At 41.7% G+C, this 20,888-nt stretch overlaps 1 protein-coding gene across 3 annotated transcripts in view; it reads left to right on the forward strand.

Annotated features, from left to right (window-relative positions):
* Nucleotides 1–1,737: 1,737 nt before the first annotated feature.
* Nucleotides 1,738–20,888, forward strand: part of LOC308084647 (uncharacterized protein) — a 34,057-nt gene continuing 14,906 nt past the window's right edge. The window contains exons 1-6 of one of the 3 annotated variants that reach the window (XM_080427415.1): nt 1,738–2,085; nt 3,034–3,257; nt 16,258–16,391; nt 17,639–17,756; nt 17,861–17,931; nt 20,136–20,211. In XM_080427415.1, coding sequence (XP_080283541.1) covers nt 3,126–3,257; nt 16,258–16,391; nt 17,639–17,756; nt 17,861–17,931; nt 20,136–20,211 — 531 coding nt within the window. In that variant the 5' untranslated portion in view covers nt 1,738–2,085; nt 3,034–3,125. Of the gene's footprint in view, nt 2,086–3,031; nt 3,258–16,257; nt 16,392–17,638; nt 17,757–17,860; nt 17,932–20,135; nt 20,212–20,888 lie in introns of those variants that run through there. The other 2 variants (XM_080427414.1, XM_080427416.1) reach the window with 2 other exon arrangements.

A 20,888-nucleotide genomic window follows, 5' to 3' on the forward strand; every position in this document is an offset into this window, starting at 1 on the left:
CACACACACACACACACACACACACACACACACACACACACACACACACACACACACACACACACACACACACACACACACACACACACACACACACACGAGTTGTGGCTAGGGGATCATAAATGCTGACCATGTGAATGTGTGGATAGATGGAATATCTAAATGCTTTTATGCGTGTGACCGTGTGTGTGTGTGTGTGTGTGTGTGTGTGTGTGTGTGTGTGTGTGTGTGTGTGTGTGTGTGTGTGTGTGTGTGTGTGTGTGTGTGTGTGTGTGTGTGTGTGTGTGTGTGTGTGTGTGTACTCTACTGTATCTGTTGTTTGCACAGGCATATTTTTTATTCTATTTTAATGTGAAGCTCATCAAGTTTACTTTGTATGAAATGTTCTCTCGACGTTTTGGCATTTTCCAGTCTCAAGCACGGCTACTAAAACTTTAATGTTTTGATTGATTGAATATTGATTGAATTCATTAACAATTTTACAAAAAAAAAACACAGAGGTACAGTTCCATACGAAAGGATGCTAAAGGGATTAAACCCAAGAAAGCCTTAATTATGGCTTGTTTCCAACTTTCCATTGGGGTCCTGTGTATTCAATTCATCGAATGAGACCAATGTTTTGAATGGCCACTTTATCAACCATGTTTTATTTTTTTTGTTTGTTATGTATGTTGTTTAAACAAAAAAAAAAAAAACAAAAAAAACACACATACACACACGCACGCACGCACGCACGCACGCACGCACGCACTCACGCACGCACGCACGCACGCACACACGCACGCACGCACGCACTCACGCACACACACACAAATTTGCGTCTTACTTTGAAGTCCTCCACCGGAAGTGTTGTTTTCCCTTAACTCTACACAGCTGAAGCAGCGTTGCCATGTCGTTTTATTATAAGCGACTTTGGGCTTCTTTTTCTGTAAAGTTTAAAATCAGAAACATTTAAATCAGTGTTTCTCAAATATTTTCATGAAAATGTTTTGTGCTCAGGGGAGCATTTGTGTTTTAGAATGTATGTAAAAAATATTCCAAATATTCCACATTTCATTGCAAGAGTTTTTGAAAATAGCAGATCTACAAGCTCACAAAAACACAACGCATCGCACTGGGACGCGTTGTGAGCTTGTAGATCGGCTATTTTCAAAAAAGCCGATGCTATTTTCAAACAGCTACTTTCAAAACACCCAATGCATGATATAGGTTTAAAAGTGTGGCCTGGGCTTGTTTTCCTGCCCACATGTCCCTAGTGCCCAGATGTCTCCACCCTTAAGTGCCCACTCGTCCCGGTGCCCACATGTTAGTGCCCAGTTGTCCCTAGTGTCCAGTTGGCCAGGTGCCCACATGTCCCTAGTGCCCAGTAGACCAGGTGGCCACATGTCCCTAGTGCCCAGTTGACCAGGTGGCCACATGTCCCTAGTGCCCAGTTGACCAGTGCCCACGTGTCCCCAGTGCTCAGCTGACCAGGTGCCCACATGTCCCTAGTGCCCAGTTGACCAGGTGCCCACATGTCCCTAGTCCCCAGTTGACCAGGTGCCCACATGTCCCTAGTGCCCAGTTGACCAGGTGCCCACATGTCCCCAGTGCTCAGTTGACCAGGTGCCCACATGTCCCTAGTGCCCAGATGGTTTTGGTGGCCACCTGACCAGTTACCGTTTTCCTAGACCCTGGTCGCTTATTTCTCTCGCAAAAGTCTGGCAACCCCGCGCTCGAGCTGAAGACAGAGGAAGTCAGGAGACCCAGTCAGAGAGGAAGAAGAGGGAGAGGCCGTGTCTGAACTACGACAACTTTACCCTCCAACACTATCCTTAAAAAAAAAAAAACTCTTTTATCTCTCCTCGGGTTCCTGATCGCTCCTCTCTGCCGTCTAACTCAACTCACCGCGATCAAACTTCACTATATCCATTTGTTATAGCCTCATAGCTACCGGCAGCGTATATAACAAGCGTGCCACCCGATCACTAGTAAGTTAGCCTGCGTTAGCTTAGCCGTAGCTAACAGAAACTGGACAAACTTGCTGTGTGTGTGAAGAAGTGAGATCAAACTTGTACCGACGCGTCGACTTAAACAACTTTCCAGGTAATGATCCTTCCATGTTTTTCACTAAGTTACCAACCATTTAACCAACATATTATGAACCCTCTGGCTCTTTTAGTTTCTCTGGGGCATGTGATGATAGAGAGTGAACGTTTGGGATTTATTTGGGTCCGAAAATGGGCGAACATTCGGCGAAAATAGCCGATAACCAAGCTCGCGAGTCACGAACTCCAGGGTGTTTTTTTTATAGAAGCTTAGATTGAAGATCTGCTATCCTCTAGAGCAGAAGACTTCGCGTTGAGTTTGACACCAGCAATAGAGTAACTCTATGGTTGACACCAGTAGGGCGTTGTTTCAGGAGACATCAGCCTTATAGGATCGACGGGGAGGGGATTTCACTCAGTGGTGGGGAAAAGTACTCACATTTTCTTAACTTAAGTAAAAGTATCAATATTCTGATGTAGACATACTCTGTCACAAGTAAAACTCCAGAATAAAACATTAACTCCAGTAAAAGTTTAAAAGTATTGGTGTTAAAATGTACTTGGAACTACTAAAAGTAGAAAGTACTCATTATGCAGATGTCCCATTTCCCATGTTTTCAAACGTTTAATTTTTTTTTTTTAAATAACAGATCTACAAGCTCTGTATGACTCATTGTGAGCTTGTAGTAGCCCTGAAACATGACTGTCATACCATGACAAGCGTCATGTGAACCATGGCTAAGCTTGTAGATAAGTTGGCCGAAATGTACATAGGTTTGAATTTGTAATGTATGTTTTGTTTTGATGTAGTCGAGTAGAAGTTTTATGTACAGAACATTGGAAATACTCCACTGAAGTGAAAATGCCTCAAAATTGTACTTAAGTACAATACTTGAGTAAATGTATTAGTTACTTTATACCACTGGCGTTAGGATCGACGTGAGGGGATTTAACTTGACTCTACTTTAAACCAACCCTATTTCTTTACCTCTTTGACCCTCTCCAGAAGCGACCTCGCTGATCAGAGGAGCGTGTTTGGAAGGCTTCTCACCGGCTTAACTAACAACCCCCAACAACACACACACACACAGACCCAACATGGCTGGAGTCAACAGCATCGAGGCGGTGAAGCGGAAAATCAAAGTTTTACAACAGCAGGCAGACGAGGCCGAGGAGAGAGCGGAGACCCTGCAGAGACAGGTTGAGGAGGAGAAGAGGGCCAGAGAACAGGTACAGTACTTCTGACTTTACTGGCTTCATCCTGGCCTCGTGTCGCAGACACGACCAGAGAACATGTCACTTTACATGCTTTTCGCCCTGAGAGCATGTAACTTTACATGCTTTTCACCCTGAGAACATGGAACTTTACATGCTTTTCAACCTAAGAACATGTAACTTTACATGCTTTTCACCCTAAGAGCATGGAACTTTACATGCTTTTCACCCTGAGAACATGAAACTTTACATGTTTTTCACCCTGAGAGCATGTCACTTTACATGCTTTTCACCCTGAGAACATGGAACTTTACATGCTTTTCAACCTAAGAACATGGAACTTTACATGCTTTTCAACCTAAGAACATGGAACTTTACATGCTTTTCACCCTAAGAGCATGGAACTTTACATGCTTTTCACCCTGAGAACATGAAACTTTGCATGCTTTTCACCCTGAGAGCATGTAACTTTACATGCTTTTCACCCTGAGAACATGGAACTTTACATGCTTTTCAACCTAAGAACATGGAACTTTACATGCTTTTCACCCTAAGAGCATGGAACTTTACATGCTTTTCACCCTGAGAACATGAAACTTTACATGCTTTTCACCCTGAGAGCATGTAACTTTACATGCTTTTCACCCTGAGAACATGGAACTTTACATGCTTTTCACCCTGAGAACATGGAACTTTACATGCTTTTCACCCCAATAACGTGTAACTTTACATGTTTTTCACCCCAATAACCTGTAACTTTACCTGCTTCATCCTGACCTAGTGTTGCCGATATGACCAGAAGAACATGTAACTTTTCATTCTGGCCTTGTATAGGCTAGGCTCTGTGCGTAACTGTAGTTTCCAGAAGGTGGCATACCAATTGATTCCGATTTCCTCTTCAGTTTCCTATAATTAATAGTTTGATTGGTTTCAGCGACAGATTTGAACTGGAATCACATAATGACACCTTAATGTGTTTCCGGTTTAGCCTGTTGCAGATCAGACCACAGCTGTATGACTTGTTATGATGTAATGGGCTGTACTTTGGCCCTGCTTGGGACCTCACTACGCTCACCTGGCCAGCTAGGTTCTCTACAACACAGTCAAATCCTCAGGGTTGCTTTTACTCTGAGAGTTTAACCAAATGGACATTTGCACACTCTTTGGAGCATGCATTTCTAATTTTTTTTTACCACTGGTTTTTGGACGCTTGACAATAGCTCTGGGAAATGTATCAAATTCTTAAATGTGATAGATTTTAAATAGATATATGAAAAGAAAGGTTTTCATTGTCTTCCCAGTAACATGTAGGCCTATTCAGAAGTCTGTCAGTAATTAAAGACATAATACATGGAGGTACATGGTTGAGTTGCATCATTAAGGTAAAGAGGTTGAGAGAAAACATGACCATATCGGCACGCATCAAATATTGATGATCATATTGAGTTGTGGAAAAATCACATCACCCATGCCAGGACTATTTGGATGTTGGACAAAGCAGTTGAAAATGATGTCAGGTCAGATGCCACAAATAGTTAGAACTCTTTTGTTGTGTGAGGAACTTGCAATCTCCCACGCTGTGGAATGTCAGGCAAGGCCCGTGACAACTCGCCAAATTCCTGTCCCTTTCTTCAACCTCAGTGTGTGTGTGTGTGTGTGTGGATGTAAGCGCCTGGTGGCCACAAGGTGCAGTATTTATTGTGTGGTTTATTGCTGGTTTATGACCAACTTCTTTTGACCCCGTTCTTATTCTTTGTGTGTCCTTGGAGAGAGCAGTGTACTGCAATACTGTAGCTTTAGCTAGCATTCACACTGAGACAGACCGTGAAGCCCTATCAGGCTGGCCATATGGTAGACTTGAGTTTTTTTTAGACCGCGATAAGGGTCTTTCAAGACATGTGTTGTCACTGATAACTAGCCTATAGAAGCTTCTTACTCAAGGCAGAGGTGACTAAGCCTTTATAAACACTGCCCTTTATTTAAACACGCACTCCAAATATTCCTTATGGAATGGTAACGTTTTGACTGGGAAATGGATCATAATACCCATGGAAATTCACAGTTTTTATAGCAAAAACACAGCTGTTACAAATGGCCTCACATACAACATACAAATACATAAAAACAAAAGATGTAAAAGTATGTTTTAAGATGATTTAAAAGAAGATACTGATTTGGAAGCCTGTGCTGTGCTCCTCAGGCAGGTCATTCCAGAGCCGATAGGCCCTAATGACAAAGGTACAGTCACCCATAGTCTTAAACCTTAACTGTGCAACAGCCAGCTGGTTCCTCCCTGAGGACGTCATCTGTGCAATCACAGGTGACAGATTGATAATATACTAAGAATAATGTATTAAGAATTCAATTGAGTTGAAGTCATTACCAGAGTGGCCTTTCTTGAATATTGTTCATAGAGGATTGTGTGATGTATCCCAGTGTTTCTGTTTTCACTATTAAATAGTGCATATGTGATTAATTACTAATGTATTTTTGTAAGTTTGGGTCCCAGGGAGACACCAAATGAATCTTAGTTGTGACAGGAACATGCAAAATTAATAGACATGTCTTCCTGTTTGTACTGCAAGCTGAGGTCAAATATTTTCAAGTATTTACACATTTCTTTTAAGTAATTTTGTCTAACCCTGAAGAAGACCTTATCTGGTCGAAACGTTGGTTGTTTTTCATTAAAATATTGTTCGCATCGCAATGAAAAAAAGATTTGGCCGGCCAGAATTTGAACCAGGGACTCGCAGTCAGCCATTAGAGCCCATTTGTTATTGGGTTCTAACCATTGTAGCTACCGAGTCGGCCTTAAGTATTTACAGAATGATTGATGACTCAAATAAGGCAAAAGTATGTGAAACATCCAAGGAACTAGTTAATTAAATACCTATAAAGACTTACGTTTGTATGTTACTTTGTACTTGTGTAACAGGGTTGTGTGTGTTCTATTTAGTTTGACTGATAGATTATCTCTTTTTGGAGTTGTAAATGTGTAGTACTGGATGGTAAATGATATGTTAACAGAGGCTTTCTCTGTGGCTCTGGTGAGAAGTCAGACATCACAGTGTCATGGCTGGGTGACAGTCAGGAAGTGTGAGTGCCAAGTGATTGTGGCGAGGCCTTATTTGCCGCTCAGTGAGGCTGCAGGAAATGACAGCAGGGACCGACAGACAGCGGATTGGAGGAGGAAACGGTTCGTTTCAAATATAGACAGAGAGATGGTAGCTGGGAACTGGTGATGCACATGTCAGCTTTTCCTAGAGCCACCCACCTAACTTTTTTTTAAACGACGAGGGTCCACTATTAACCTTTTTAGGGCAGATTCAGTTCAGTAAGTGTGGATTGGACAGCTAGTGCCCCAGTCACAATGCAGTTGTCAGGCACTCGACTCATTTTATGTCAGCGCTGGAAACACATCAAGCCCAGAATTGCACAGAACGAACCGATTCATTCACACTTGGTAGTTAGCCAATAATCACTTTTATTGCCATGTACAATATGAGTTGCTGTGACAACATAACACAAATAAGAAAAGGGGGGGGAAAAAAAGGGAGTGGACACACAGGATTCACATTAGTGCAATATTACATAGCAGAGAACACACATTCAGTAGACGGAAGACAATAGACTGTATTTGCACAAATGACAGACTGAGCTCTCCATTTGTGAGGAAGTGGTCATGATGATGATCAGATAGGTCTCTGTGGTGGATGTGACATAAATGGCTTACAGCTCAGTGAGAGGTGACCCATCATTATGAATCCAGCTAGTTGTGTCAGGATTATGCATTTATTGTAAATGCTTAACGTTTGTTTTTCTGTAGAGAGACAGTATTTCACCGGTGGTACTTGTGGTCGAAAGGCATTGAACTTGGAATTTGATTCAAAAATAATAATAATTTCGGTTCTGGCCTATGAATGTTAATATTTCCTGCTGTGGCTTTTCTTTAAGTGAAGCCATTTCCTACAAATGCCAGTAACCGCATGAAACGCTTAATGTCCAGTGCTGATAAAATAAAATGTATTTACAGAATGGATAGCATTTAATAGCTGTCATTTTGTGTAGAAAGCTCCACCCTAGTCATGGCTTTTAGACTTCTCAAGTGCACGAAGGTCAGTCAGTGCTGCTTTGTGTTTGTACGGCAGATTTGTCTGGGCCAAATCCTCCTTGTCAAGGCTAGTCTGGTCAGGAGGAGTGGTCTATGTGTCATTTGGCCACCTGTTTCTCTGCCAGCTCAGACCAGCTAGCCAGAGATCAGACAGGTTAGCCTGGGTCTCCTACTGTTTCTCCTTGAGCCTCAGACCAGCTAGCTAGAGATCAGACAGGTTAGCCTCATTCTTCCCCTACCGTGTCTCCCTTTAGCACTTTAAACACTTAGGATTTGACAGTATAAGAGCCTTTTAGTGATTTTACGCGTTCTCATTAGGTTGTGTAAAAAAAAAGCCATTTTTAAAAGGTGAATGTTGACATTACAGCATGTAGATCAGAGGTAATTATCACTACATTGACCACAATCCCCTACCTAATGGACGCAGAGCTGTGGTAATTACTTGAGAGTAAAGACTAATTTAGACTTTGACGCTACATTGACACTGGTATCTTAGATGAAGTGATGATAATTGGTTGACCAATTAGGCATATACATATTTTCTTAGGTCCTTTTTCGATTTATGGTAATAACAATTTGGGATATATATATATATATATATATATATATATATATATATATATATATATATATATATATATATTTATAATAAATAAATAAATAAAATCTGTTGTAGATATACAAATCTACAGTTGTAACACCAATCCCACCACAAAGCGTCCTCTAAATGAATATATGTGCATGGAACAACTAGAATATGCGAAGATTTTATTATTACATTTTAAATGGTTAAAATGAGATGATTAAATGGCTCCCCAAAACACATTGAAAATGACGAACGCATAAAGGAACCAGATTGGTTTCAGTACGAGCTGAAACTTGGTTTTCCGTAGTAACTGTTGACGTGCACTGTGCACAGCTTTGCCATGGTGTTAATGGGCCCAGTGAGCTGCGTGACTGAGCACTGGCACATGGCTGGTGTCAGGAAAATCCCTCTAAAGTGTGGCTCCAGAGCGATGTTTACGTTCTGAGAAGTTGGAAGGTGATGCAAATGTTTTTGCAATATGTAAATCAAAATTTTCATGTATTATACTGTAATATAATAATAGTGTTTGTATATGTTTGCAGTAAGTATGCATATATATATATATAATCCATCCATCCTAGTGAAAGAAGGAATGTGTTCTCCTACTAATCAGGGTATGTCCTAGATCAGGTGTGGGCAACTTTGATGTAGAGGGCCACTATATTTCCACACTCACTCCAGAGGGCCACATTGCATAATACTATACAGAAACCTCTATCTCTGTATTATAACTTTTTTTTTATAATTAATGCCCTACTTCGTCATTCTATGTCACACAAAAGTAGCAAAAATAGCCGATCTACATGTAGATCGGCTATTTTTGCTAATTTTGAATTGGAATCCTGAAGATTAATGCATGCAGTTATACTTATGTTAACTTTATGAACTTAAATACAAATACATTGGACATAAAAAAGATAATAACATTTTAATACTAGTCATGAAGCTACTAATATAGACTGAAGTAATTAAATCGGGTCATGTTTGCATGTTTGGAATGGACCCTTCGCTAAGCCCCACCCACTCCACTCTGTGACTGGTGGTGCGAAGTTAGTCACACCCAGGCCTGGCAGCGCCTGGCAATCTCTGCTTCTCACCCATTGACTTGCATGTTAAATGACGGCTTTTCCCCTTAAAAATAATCGATCATTTCAGCAGCAATAGCTTCAAAATCTCTTCTAAATCTAGTCAACAAGGCCTGCAGTAGGCTATGCACTGGACAAATGTGCATGACATTATTTCAATAAACTAAAAACACGGGAAATGTTAGAGGGAGTAATAGCCATGGATACACGACGGTCGTCTGTCTCGACCGTCATGGATGAATTTCAACCTGGTGTTTGCACTTTCTCCATTTATAGCCCGTACATCTACAGAAACGTTCATATTTCAAATATAAAGTGCTTATCCCATGGCCACGGATGTTACATTTATGTACGGGCTCTCAAAAGTACCCGTATCATCCGTATTGTTCAATAAAAAGCATTTTAATCTGATCGGTGGCCATTTTATCCATATGCTTTCAACAAAGCGACCCTATCGGTTGGTAGGTGTATTGCACTCTGATACATTATAACTCTATGAGAAAATGGCCACCGATCGGATTAAAATGCTTTTTATTGAACAATACAGAATATACGGGTACTTTTGAGAGTCCCGTGCATCATTTTAACATCCGTGGCCATAGGGTAAGCAATTTATATTTGAAATCTGAACGTTTATATATATGTACGGACCGTAAATGGAGATAGTGCAAACACCAGGTTGAAGTTGATCCATGACTGTAACAGGAGTTTTCATGTACCGCAGGGTAAGACTACAGTAGCAGTTAATAAATAGACGAACAAATGAATGAATATACTTTAACGTGCGGAATCCGAAACAGGCAGCGCTGTGATTCTTGTTACGATCACGGTGATTAGTAGCCTATTATTGACACCACCTGGGCGAGTGAGTCGTGTCGTGTAACTTTCCTGACGTTAAGCTGTGTATGTGTTCAACAACACAGCCATATTCAGCCTTGCAGTTTAAGTGCAGATTTCAGCTTGGGAAAAGCAGCCTCCAACGGGTTTGGGTACGTGGTTCATAGTCACCATTGCGTTATCGTGGTATTCCTATTCTTGCTATTATGTTGCAAATGATTGTGTGTGTGCGGACGAAATAACATTGACAGCTATGGCAGGTGACGAAAGCTTGCCAGACCTGTGCCAGGCTAACAACGGTTGCTAAGGTGGCATTGGACAATCGCTTTTGGGGTGGGGTTTAGCGAAGGGTCCATTGGAACGGCTGAAATCAATAATATATCAGTATTCCGATATTAACCTGCGGGCTAAGTGAAGGTGGCCACATGTGGCCCCCGGGCCGCCAGTTGCCCATGTACAGTATGTCCTAGATGCTACAACTGCAACTTCATCCTTCTAACATGCAAATGTCGACCTGGTCATAAAATGATCATTTCCTAGTTTTGGAGGTTGCAGTGAAGAAACCTTGTAGTTTAAGCAGAATGGTTGATAGACAAACTACTGTTCCTCAAGGTTTTGGTTTTCTGTTTATGCATGTTAACTTGGCAGGCTCTTTAACCCCACCTTTAAAAAAAACAAACAGATTAATGCTTTATTAAAAAAAGAGTGGGTGGCCCTCTCCTGTGAGTTTCCCTTTTTATGTAGTTTAGATAGCCGAGAGCTTAATGGCAACACGGGGAGGAAAGCTCTACTGGGGTTCAGTTCTTGGCCATCTGAATGGTACATGTGTGTCTGGAGGCCTTTCTTAACCAGTGCATCGCTTACAGCAGTGTTTCCCAAACAGTGGGTCGGGACCCATTTTCTTGTTTCTTTGTTTTTCAATTTCCTACAATTCTTTTCATTGTTTCAAAAGTATATATGTGTATATATATATATATATATATATATATATATATATATATATATATATATATATATTTTTTTTTTTAATTTTATTTATATATATATATATATATATATATATATATATATATATATATATATATATATATATATATATATATATATATATTACACATTTTTATTTATTAATAAATTGGGAATTATTTCAGTTCAAAGAAATAATCCATTAAAAAAAGAAATCGTAAGCTTGTAGATCGACCATTTTCACTATTAAATGGTACTTAAGTGGTTAAATCATAATGGAGTTTTTAGGAGTTTGGGTCCCGGGGAGACGCCAAATACATCTTTCGGGTCTCAGCTGAACAATCTTGGGAACCAATGGTTTCTACTCCTTATAGCCACTAAAACACCATTCAAAGCCAGTCGTTGTGAAAGAAAAAGGTTCAACTCAGGAAGTGTAGAAACATGTACAGCAACTGTTGAATCTTGCCTCATAATTAGGGCTGGCACGATTACAAAATGTAAGATGACGATTAATTGTCATAAAAATAATTGCCATTAATGTCTGAATTTAATTGTGTTTTTGACATCGAACATTGATTACAAAAATGTGCCTTTTTAGGCTTTGTAAACAGAACTTGCACAGGGCAGGTATGACAAATAACTTAAATATACAAAGAAATGACTGACGTATTTAATGTTATATTATAAAAACGTTTTAAATGTTTTCCTTGGTTAGTGTTGAAGTGTGCTTGAGCAAGACAAAGATCACACACATCCTACCTGGTTCGCGGTTTTCCACCCCCGTTCTGAATTCCCATAGACGTGTTTAATATCGCGTCAAATAAGAACTGTGTTTCAAAAATAAACGAATGATCCCGGCGGTTTGACTCTTATGGATATGAGAAGCATCAACTGATGGTGAGAAAACGCTAATGTTACTTCCGCCGAATTAGTTACATTTTCGCCAGAAACAGACTGTATCAAATATAAGTGACTGACTAACATAAACGATACAGAACCTCCTCCCTGACAATATCGCCGGGACAGTTTGTTTATTTTTGGACCACAATTCTTATATGAAACAATTCTAAGATGACCCAATGTTATTCTCCATAGAGAAATTACTTTACGACCCAGGGGATGAACGAGTGACGTCAGGACTTCTGTAGCCTGCCCCAACCCTCCCGATTTCGTGTATAAAGGGGCGGGTGTATAGAGCCGGAGAGAGACTGCGCCTGATCCCATTGGTTCACCGATCTGTCCGTCAACCCCCGCCCCGTTAACACAACATTACGAGCGACGCCCACTGCACTCTGGTTGGTTGGGAAATGAAACACTTCCTCATACCGAGTACACCGACTAGTTGGGCCAGGCTTTTATTTTTTAGCAAAACTAAACAATAAAAGCCTGGAGATCGAGGCTAGGACTTCTGTACTCTATTGGCTATTATTTGACTTTTCTGACATCGGTATCGGCAATTAAGCAGCCGATGTGTCCTGATTTTTCTTTTTCAACCTAGTCTTTATTTTGGGCATGGCGAAAATACAAAACAATGGCTGATCTACAAGCAAGCTCATCTGTTGAGATGTGTTGTGAGCTTGTAGATTGTCTATTTTTGAAAACTTACATATGGTTTGTTTATTATATTTGTTTTGCTTATAACTTAAATCAAATACATGTTTTGATCTTCCACTTTTTAACAAAATATTAGTCAAAACAACTTCTAAATGCGGACGGGCATGGATCCATATAAGCTGGCATCGGTTGGCCTCTATTCTATCACTGCTCTCCTCTGCTCTCTCCTCTTTCAGTCTGTCTCACCCTCTGTCTCCAGTTGTCCTTTTGTGTTGCATGTTATTTTTAATCCAGGCAACTGCTTGGCTGTCCTCAATTACTGTAACTATTACAATCAGCATGCCCTGGAAAATGCTGCACAAATCTGATTAAACCCAAAAGCACTTCAGAAAATGTGCGCGAATCATATTTTTGACACTCATGAATGTCGCTACACTGGACTCTGTAAGTACACGTGTGTTTACGTCCGCGTGAGTGAATTCCATGACGACGCGTTGGCTTCGATTGTTGAACAAGACTAACAGTCTATTAAAGCATTGCTTCTCAAAGTGGGGGTCCGGGGACCCCCAGGGGTCCTTCGGGGGTTCCAGGGGGTCACCAGCAAAATGTGCTAATATAGCATCACAATAATGTTAACCTTTTATACTTTGGCTATTCAAAAATAGCAGATCTACAAGCTCATAGCGCGGCACTCTGTGTCGCGCTATGAGCTTGTAGATCTGCTATTTTTGAAAAATCTTGGAAATTTGTGCAAACCTTTTTGAATATATATATATATATTTTTATGCCCGTTTTGATTTAGAAGACATTTGTAGATTTAGTTTCTGGTCTTCAATGGGTTAAAGCAACTAAGGAAATCAACCAGTAGTTTCCAAGATATCTTGTTTTCTATGCGTTGGACTGACCAATCAGTGTCTTCCTTGTAGTCCCACCGTCCGCTATTGGGGCTAAAATGAACGCAAAAGCAAATCATTCTTATTACACGTCACTCCCAACTCTGTTGAAACTCTGGAGACTACTCTCTCTCTCTCCCTCGTTACATCACAGCTCTCTACTCCTCCCTCGTCTGTTCTCTCGGGGGGGGGGCTGGCTGCTGTCAGGAGTCGGACTCTGCCTTTCATAGTTTATTTTCACTCTGTGTGTGTCCTCCCTGTCTCTCTCCCACATGGAGGGCAGGCTGGGTCGGTTCAACCCAGACAGTGTGTGAGTCTAATCCCCCCCCCCCCCTGCTTGCTCCTTCATACATACGTAATTTTGTTGCCCAAACAAGGGATTCCGTATCCTACCTTTTTAAATAACTAATGGAAGACACACCTCTAACTACGCCTGATATGAATAGTTTTGCTTTTCGACGACTCCACAAATAAAGGTTTTCATTATTTGTGAAGATGGGAGTTTTCAAGTCGTTCGTTGGGATGTGATAAATCAATAGAACGTGTCCTGAACCGACACCCAACTCATTGGCTAATTCTGAAAAAAATTTAGTTTGTTGCTTTGACAAACAAACAGCCACTGGTTGTTACAACAGGCCACAGCACTGGTCGTGGGTGTTTAATATTGCAAGTCATTCTTCGCAGCACAAGGCTATATTTCCTCTGTCTCTATCCTGTTTCTCTTTCTCAGTACCCCCCCCCCCCCGCCCCCCATTTTTATCTCCATAGCTCTTCATCACACTTTCCCTATCCCACTTCTCTTTGCCCTCCTGTCCCTTTCTCCCTATTCTGACCCTTTCTTTCCCTTCCTCCCTCTTTCAACTGTTTGTTTATTTCTCTCCATCCCTCCGTCCCCCCTCTCCATTTCTCCGACTCTTTCTCTCTCCATCCCTCTGTCCTCTAGCCTCGCGTAGATACGAGTCTGGTGCTTCTATGAGGACGTTTTTTTTCTTCCCCCAAGGGGGCGGGATCAAAACGATGGCTCTGGACGCAATTGGTTAGTCCTACAACCAACTACCAATCACAGTCTCCCATATTTGAATACTGGGCCCTGATTGGTCACCCCAGACTTCCGGAGCAGGAAATGGATTCACTGGCACATTCGTCTGCTCCCAGGCTATCTGTCCTCCTCTCCATTTCTCCGACTCTTTCTCTCTCCATCCCTGTCGCCCCCCTCTCTCTCCCTCCGAGTCTCTGTCTCTCTGTGACTCTCTCTCTCCAACCCTGATTCTTGTCTGATTCTCTCCAACCTTGAGTCTCTCTCTCTCTCTCTCGCTCACCCTCGCGCTCGCGCTCTCTCTCGCGCTCTCTCTCTCTCTCTCTGTGTCTGAAGCCCGATCTCTCTGTCTGAAGCCCGATTCATACTTAGTCGCATGAAGGAAATAGCCGACCTACAAGCTCACAACGTGTAGGTCGGCTCTTTTCGACGAGCGACGCCTGTCGCGTGACGGTGCATACATTTGACTAGAGTCTCCCTCCGTCGGACTCTCTCTCCATCCCTGACTCTCTCTCCATCCCTGACTCTCTCTCCATCCCTGACTCTCTCTCCATCCCTGACTCTCTCTCTCCATCCCTGACTCTCTCTCTCCATCCCTGACTCTCTCTCCATCCCTGACTCTCTCTCCATCCCTGACTCTCTCTCCATCCCTGCCTCTCTCTCCCTCTGACTCTCTGTCTGTGTGTCTTCTCCAGTCATGAACGTGTAGTGTTGTTGTTGTGCGCAGTGGTGGAAAAAAGTACCCACATTTCTTAACACATTGGGTGCCAGAGGTTTATTAAAATATTATACTTTGAGTGCCAGGACTTTTTAAACATTTTGAACCTTTTTCAAGTAGTCACAAAATATTTTCAGTGATCACCGTCCTCACGGTGATCCCCTCATTACACACATACAGGTCTCGTACAATCGGGGGGAAAAAATTTAAAACATTCGGAAATCCATTCCATAGTTGCAGCCAGTTGAAAATAGTTAAATTAACATTGTAAAAAAAAAAAGTGCACAGGAGCCGAGATACATGTTTTTGAAGTCATAAGTTAACCAGGAGGTGGATTGGAGTCTAAATCTTGTAGGAGTGATATTTCCTGTTGCTGTGAAGGAAAAAAAAAAAAAAAAAAGTAATTTTTTTTTTTTTTTTTTCAAAAACCGTATATATACGGTTTTGGCACTCAACGTTAGTATGCGCAAAACCGTATATATACGGTTTTGGCACTCAACGTTAGTATGCGCAAAACCGTATATATACGGTTTTGGCACCCAATGTGTTAAGTAAAAGTATCAATACTGCATTGTAGAAATACTCTTGTTACAAGTAAAAGTCGGGAATTCAAAATGTACTTGAGTAAATGTATTGGTATCAAAAACGTACTTAAAGTAGCGTAAGTAAAAGTACTAAAATGTTTGAAAATAGCAGATCTACAAGCTCAGCTTGTAGATCGGCTATTTTCAAATAGCCTAGGTATAAAATAGGGCTGAAGTGATTAATGTATGTTTTATAATATAATAGTTTATATCTGAAAAGTAACTAAAATTTAGTAACTAAGTAAAAGTACATTTGCCTCCGAGATGTAGTGGTATTCAAAATGGGAAATGTTCCAGTAAAGTAAAAGTACCTCAAAAAATTGTTCTTAACCCATTAACTGCCAGAGGTATTTTCATATTTTTTTAGCCAGTGCCAGAGATTCTAGATCTTCGAAAAAATCATATCTCCTTGGTCTTTGGGTCAAATTGAAAAAAAGAGAAAAAAAAAAAGATATTTTTTTTTAGTTCACGTAGATCTACGCGACTGGCACGTGGCGGCTTTAAATAGTTTCGCGTAGATCTAAGTGATTGGCAGTGAATCAGTTAAGCACAGCACTTGAGTAAATGCACTCGGTTACTTTACACCACCGGTTGTGTGTGTGTGTGTGTGTGTGTGTGTGTGTGTGTGTGTGTGTGTGTGTGCAGGCGGAGTCCGAGGTGTCGTCTCTGGGCCGTCGTATCCAGCTGTCTGAGGAGGAGCTGGATCGGGCCCAGGAGAGGCTGGCCACGGCCCTTCACAAGCTGGAGGAGGCAGAGAAGTCGGCGGACGAGAGCGAGAGGTAACGTTTAGGGCCTGGGGGTGAGGGGCGGGGGGGGGGGGTGGAAAAAGTACTCGCATTTCTTACTTAAGTAAAAGTATCAATGCTGCCATGTAGAAATACTCTGTTAACAAGTGAAAGTCCGGCATTCAAAATTGACTTGAGTAAAAGTACGAAAGTATTGGTATCAAAATGTACCAAAGTATTGGTATCAAAATGTACCAAAGTGTTGGTATCAAAATGTACCAAAGTATTGGTATCAAAATGTACTTAACCCATTAAGGCCTGGAACTGTGCCATTTTTTGATTTGAGCTAAAAAGCATTATTTTACACTTTGGCTATTCAAAAATAGCAGATATACAAGCTCATAGCGCGGCACCGAGTGCCGCGCTACGAGCTTGTAGATCAGCTATTTTTGAAAAATCGTGAAAATGTGTGCAAACCTTTGAATATATATATATTTTTAAGCGAACATTTTTAACTCAAATCTTTGCTTCTGGGGGGTCCCTGGAACAACATATTTTGATGGGGGTCCGTGGCCAAATACATATAATTTTGGGGGTCCTTGACATGAAAAAGATTGAGCACCACTGATATAGAAACATACGTTTTTCAGAATACTGAGACTCATTATTTTCTTTCTTTCTTTCCTTTATTTATTCAAGCGTTGGGCCAATGAATGTCCCATCTCACAAGTTTTCAAATGTATACAAATCATTTGAAAATAGCAGATCTACAAGCTCACAATGCGGTAGATCTGCTATTTTCGAATGGCCGAAATGTATGTAGGGCTGAAGTGGTTAATGTGTGTTTTGTAATGATAATAAAAATTACAAAGTAACTAAAGTTTTCAAATAATCTTAGTGGAGTAAAAGTATAATATTTGCCTCTGAGATGTAGTGGAGTAGAAGTAAAAGTACTGAAAATTGGAAATACTCCAGTAAAGGGGTGGATGGAAGTCTGAGAGGACGCCAGGTGATGTCAAGATTAGCATAAGGCAAATTCATACTGCTGCAAATAATCTCTGAATGCTATTCAAGGCAAAAATATATATATATATTTTTTCAAAAGTAGCAGAACTGCAAGCATCGCAACGCATTGTGAGCTTGCAGATCTGCTATTTTTGCTATCCGTAATATGACAAAGTATATAGAGCTTAAGTGACTAAGGGGATATTGGCGTGCATGTAGACATAGCCATTGACCAAACAATGAAATATGAACCGTGTGTGTGTGTGTGTGTGTGTGTGTGTCTCTCTCTCTCTCAGGGGTATGAAGGTGATTGAGAACAGGGCCATGAAGGATGAGGAGAAGATGGAGATGCAGGAGGTCCAGCTAAAGGAGGCAAAGATGATCGCAGAGGAGGCCGACCGCAAGTATGAGGAGGTCAGTATACACACACACACATCTACCTTCCTGTGCACAGACAAGAGATGGATATGAAAACAAGCTAGCAAACATCCTCACCCATGACCCCCCCCCCCCCCCAGGTGGCCAGGAAGTTGGTGGTGATCGAACAGGAACTGGAGCGCGCAGAGGAGCGAGCAGAACAGTCTGAATCGTGAGTCAATTTCTAACACACACACACACACACACACACACACACACACACACACCCTCAAATGCTCTGTCATTATGTTGACCAAAAGCTCTTCCCAGCTTCAGTTCAGCCTCACAGACACTGTCATTACAGCATCTTAACACACACACACACACACACACACACACACACACACACACACTTATTACAAAGCGTCTTAAGTTAGAAGTCCCTATAGGCCTCCACCATACTGTCTGCATGTATGTAACTCAGCTGTGCAGGTGTCAACAGGTAAACACCCACCCTTGTGTCTTGTTATTGCCTGACATCCCCCCCCCCCCTCCCCCCCACACCACCATCACACTGTGTCCACAATGCACTGCATCTGTTGTGTTAACCAGTGAAACCCAATATAATTTGTACGCCAAATGTCAAAAATAGCCGATCCTACAAGCTCACAACGCGGTAGATCGGCTATGTTTGCTTATTTTGACTAATTTGAAAGAAATTCGAAAAATTTCTGAGGTTTTGCAAAAGAGCCCAAAACAGTGGCGCCAGGGTTAATGTGGTTAATGTGGTTAATGTGGTTAAAGTTGAACCTCTGAAGCCCTTTTCTATAATTGTGGTGTGATGGCGTGGTGTGGTGAAAATGGCCGATCGACAAGTTCACAACGCGTTCACAGCACAATCTGTTCTGAGCTTGTTGATCTGCTATTTTTTTTTTAAAAGCGATTGCCTATATAATGACACGGCCAAAACGATTGATTCACAGCTTTAATTAAATACATGAAAACAGTCTTTCATATGAAGACTGTCTGTCATATGAACAGAAAGCAAGGCATTGATGCATCGAGTGTGATCCCTGGGTTGTGTTTGACAGCTTTACTACACACCAACACCATCAGTAGCTGCACGGCCGCTTGTATGACGCCACACCTTCATTTTTACATTCAGAGCATTCATGCTAGTTTCTGTGCCATCAAACATGTTTATTTTTTTTGTGCTTTTAACCCATTCAGACCGGGAACGCATCTGTGTCATTTTAAGATTTCTGTGGGCTATTCAAAAATAGCAGATATACAAGCTTGTAGATCTGCTATTTAAAAAAAAATATATATATATATATATATATACCGTAATTTTCGCACTATAAGCCGCACCTGAATATAAGCCGCAGCAGCTAAATTGAATGATTTGTACATATATAAGCCGCACTGGACTATAAGCCGCGGGTGTAAAATCCATAGATTTAGGAGGTCCCCTAGTGGCCGTTAGCTGTAAAAATCCATAGATAAGCCGCACCGTTATATAAGCCGCAGGGTCGAAAAACGGGAAAAAAGTCGCGGCTTATAGTCCAAAATTTACGGTATATTTGTATACTCAAATCTTTGCTTCTGGGGGATTCAACAAATGTCTTCTAAATCCTTTTATTTTTGTTATATTGCTATAATATCAGTGGTTCTGAAACTTCTTTCATGTCAAGGACCACCCAAAATGTTTTTCCAGGGACCCCCCAGAAGCAAAGATTTGAGTTAAAAATTTTCGCTTCAAAAGTATACATACAAAGATTAAAAGGTTTGCACACATTTTCATGATTTAAAAAAAAAGGAAAATAGCAGATCAACAAGCTCTTAGTGCGGCACTCGGTGCCGCGCCATGAGCTTGTAGATCTGCTATTTTTGAATAGCCAAAGTATAAAATAATGGTTCCCGGCTTTAATGGGTTAAATCGTCGAACTGTATTATTTGTTGTTAGGATGTATGTAACGTTGTGATGTGTTGTAAATTTATTTAAGAGTAGAATGCCCAGGAAGAATGACTTGTATGAGGTTAATTGGTGAATAAATTCCATAAACGTGGGACTGCTTAAGTCGCGTGGTAATAACATGCATCATTTTCCCCCCCTTTTTGTTTACATGTAAAATATGCCTGCTGGTTGCATGTCCTGCCAATATGTCAAACTCCCTCCATGCATCTGTCTCTGTCCTTCTCTGTCTTCCTGTCTCTCTTTGTCCCTTTTCTGTCTTCCTGTCTCTCTTTGTCCTTCTCTGACTCTGTATTTCCTGTCTGTCCCACTCACTTGTTCTGTCTCTCTTTCCGTCTCTCTCTCACTCACACTCTCTCTCCCTCCCTCTCTCTCTCTCTCTCTCTCTCTCCCTCTCTCTCTCTCTCTCTCTCTCTGCATGCGCTGTGTCTTGTGCCTCATGTTGCTCGCATCACTAACAGTAAAGTCCGGATGTTGGAGGAACAACTGAGAGGTTTCGACCAATCATTGAAGAGCCTGCAGGCCTCTGAGGACAAGGTACTGGTCTATTCCCACTCTCTTTGCCACCCAGTCACTCAAACCGGACGACGGCCAATACGAAAGGGGGTCGGGGGAGGCGTCTTGACTCGAAACACTCCTCCCCCCCCCCCCCCCCCCCGTCCGTAAAAGTGGCTTGTGAAGTCCCCGCCCACTCAGGAATTGACTCAACGTATCACTAAAGTATTGTCATTTTATTGCATCCGATACATTATTTGCGCTATATTTTAGGTGACCCCTCCCCGCTCCCCCCCCTGCTGGGACTTCATCACTGCAGCGTTGCATGAGCTCCGGCCTACAGAATATATATATATATCACTGCATGACCTCCCAGCAACCCGCCGCTTCGACGCCTACCTCGCGTCGTCCTCCGTCCCCCCCCCCCCCCCCCCCTTCTCCCTCGTGTTCTCCACCAGCCGCATCTGCATGTCCTTAACCTCCTCTTAGGCAGACCTTTTGTCTCCACAGCCGTCCAGCTTCTTCACTCTGCCAGGACACTTCCACAGGCAGGCCGTGCATTCAGTTAGCGTTGCAGGTTATTTTTTTCCCTTGGTGTGTAACTCATCCACTGTCAGGTGTTCTGTAGCTAGGAGCCAGGCCCCCCCCCCGCTAGTCGGCGGAGAAAAGGTCAAAGGTCATTCCTTGCTCCCCCCCTGTTGTTACTTGTTGTAAATCTC

This window comes from Gymnoscopelus braueri (assembly GCF_963280865.1).
Source record: "Gymnoscopelus braueri genome assembly, chromosome: 4".
NCBI lineage: Eukaryota > Metazoa > Chordata > Actinopteri > Myctophiformes > Myctophidae > Gymnoscopelus > Gymnoscopelus braueri.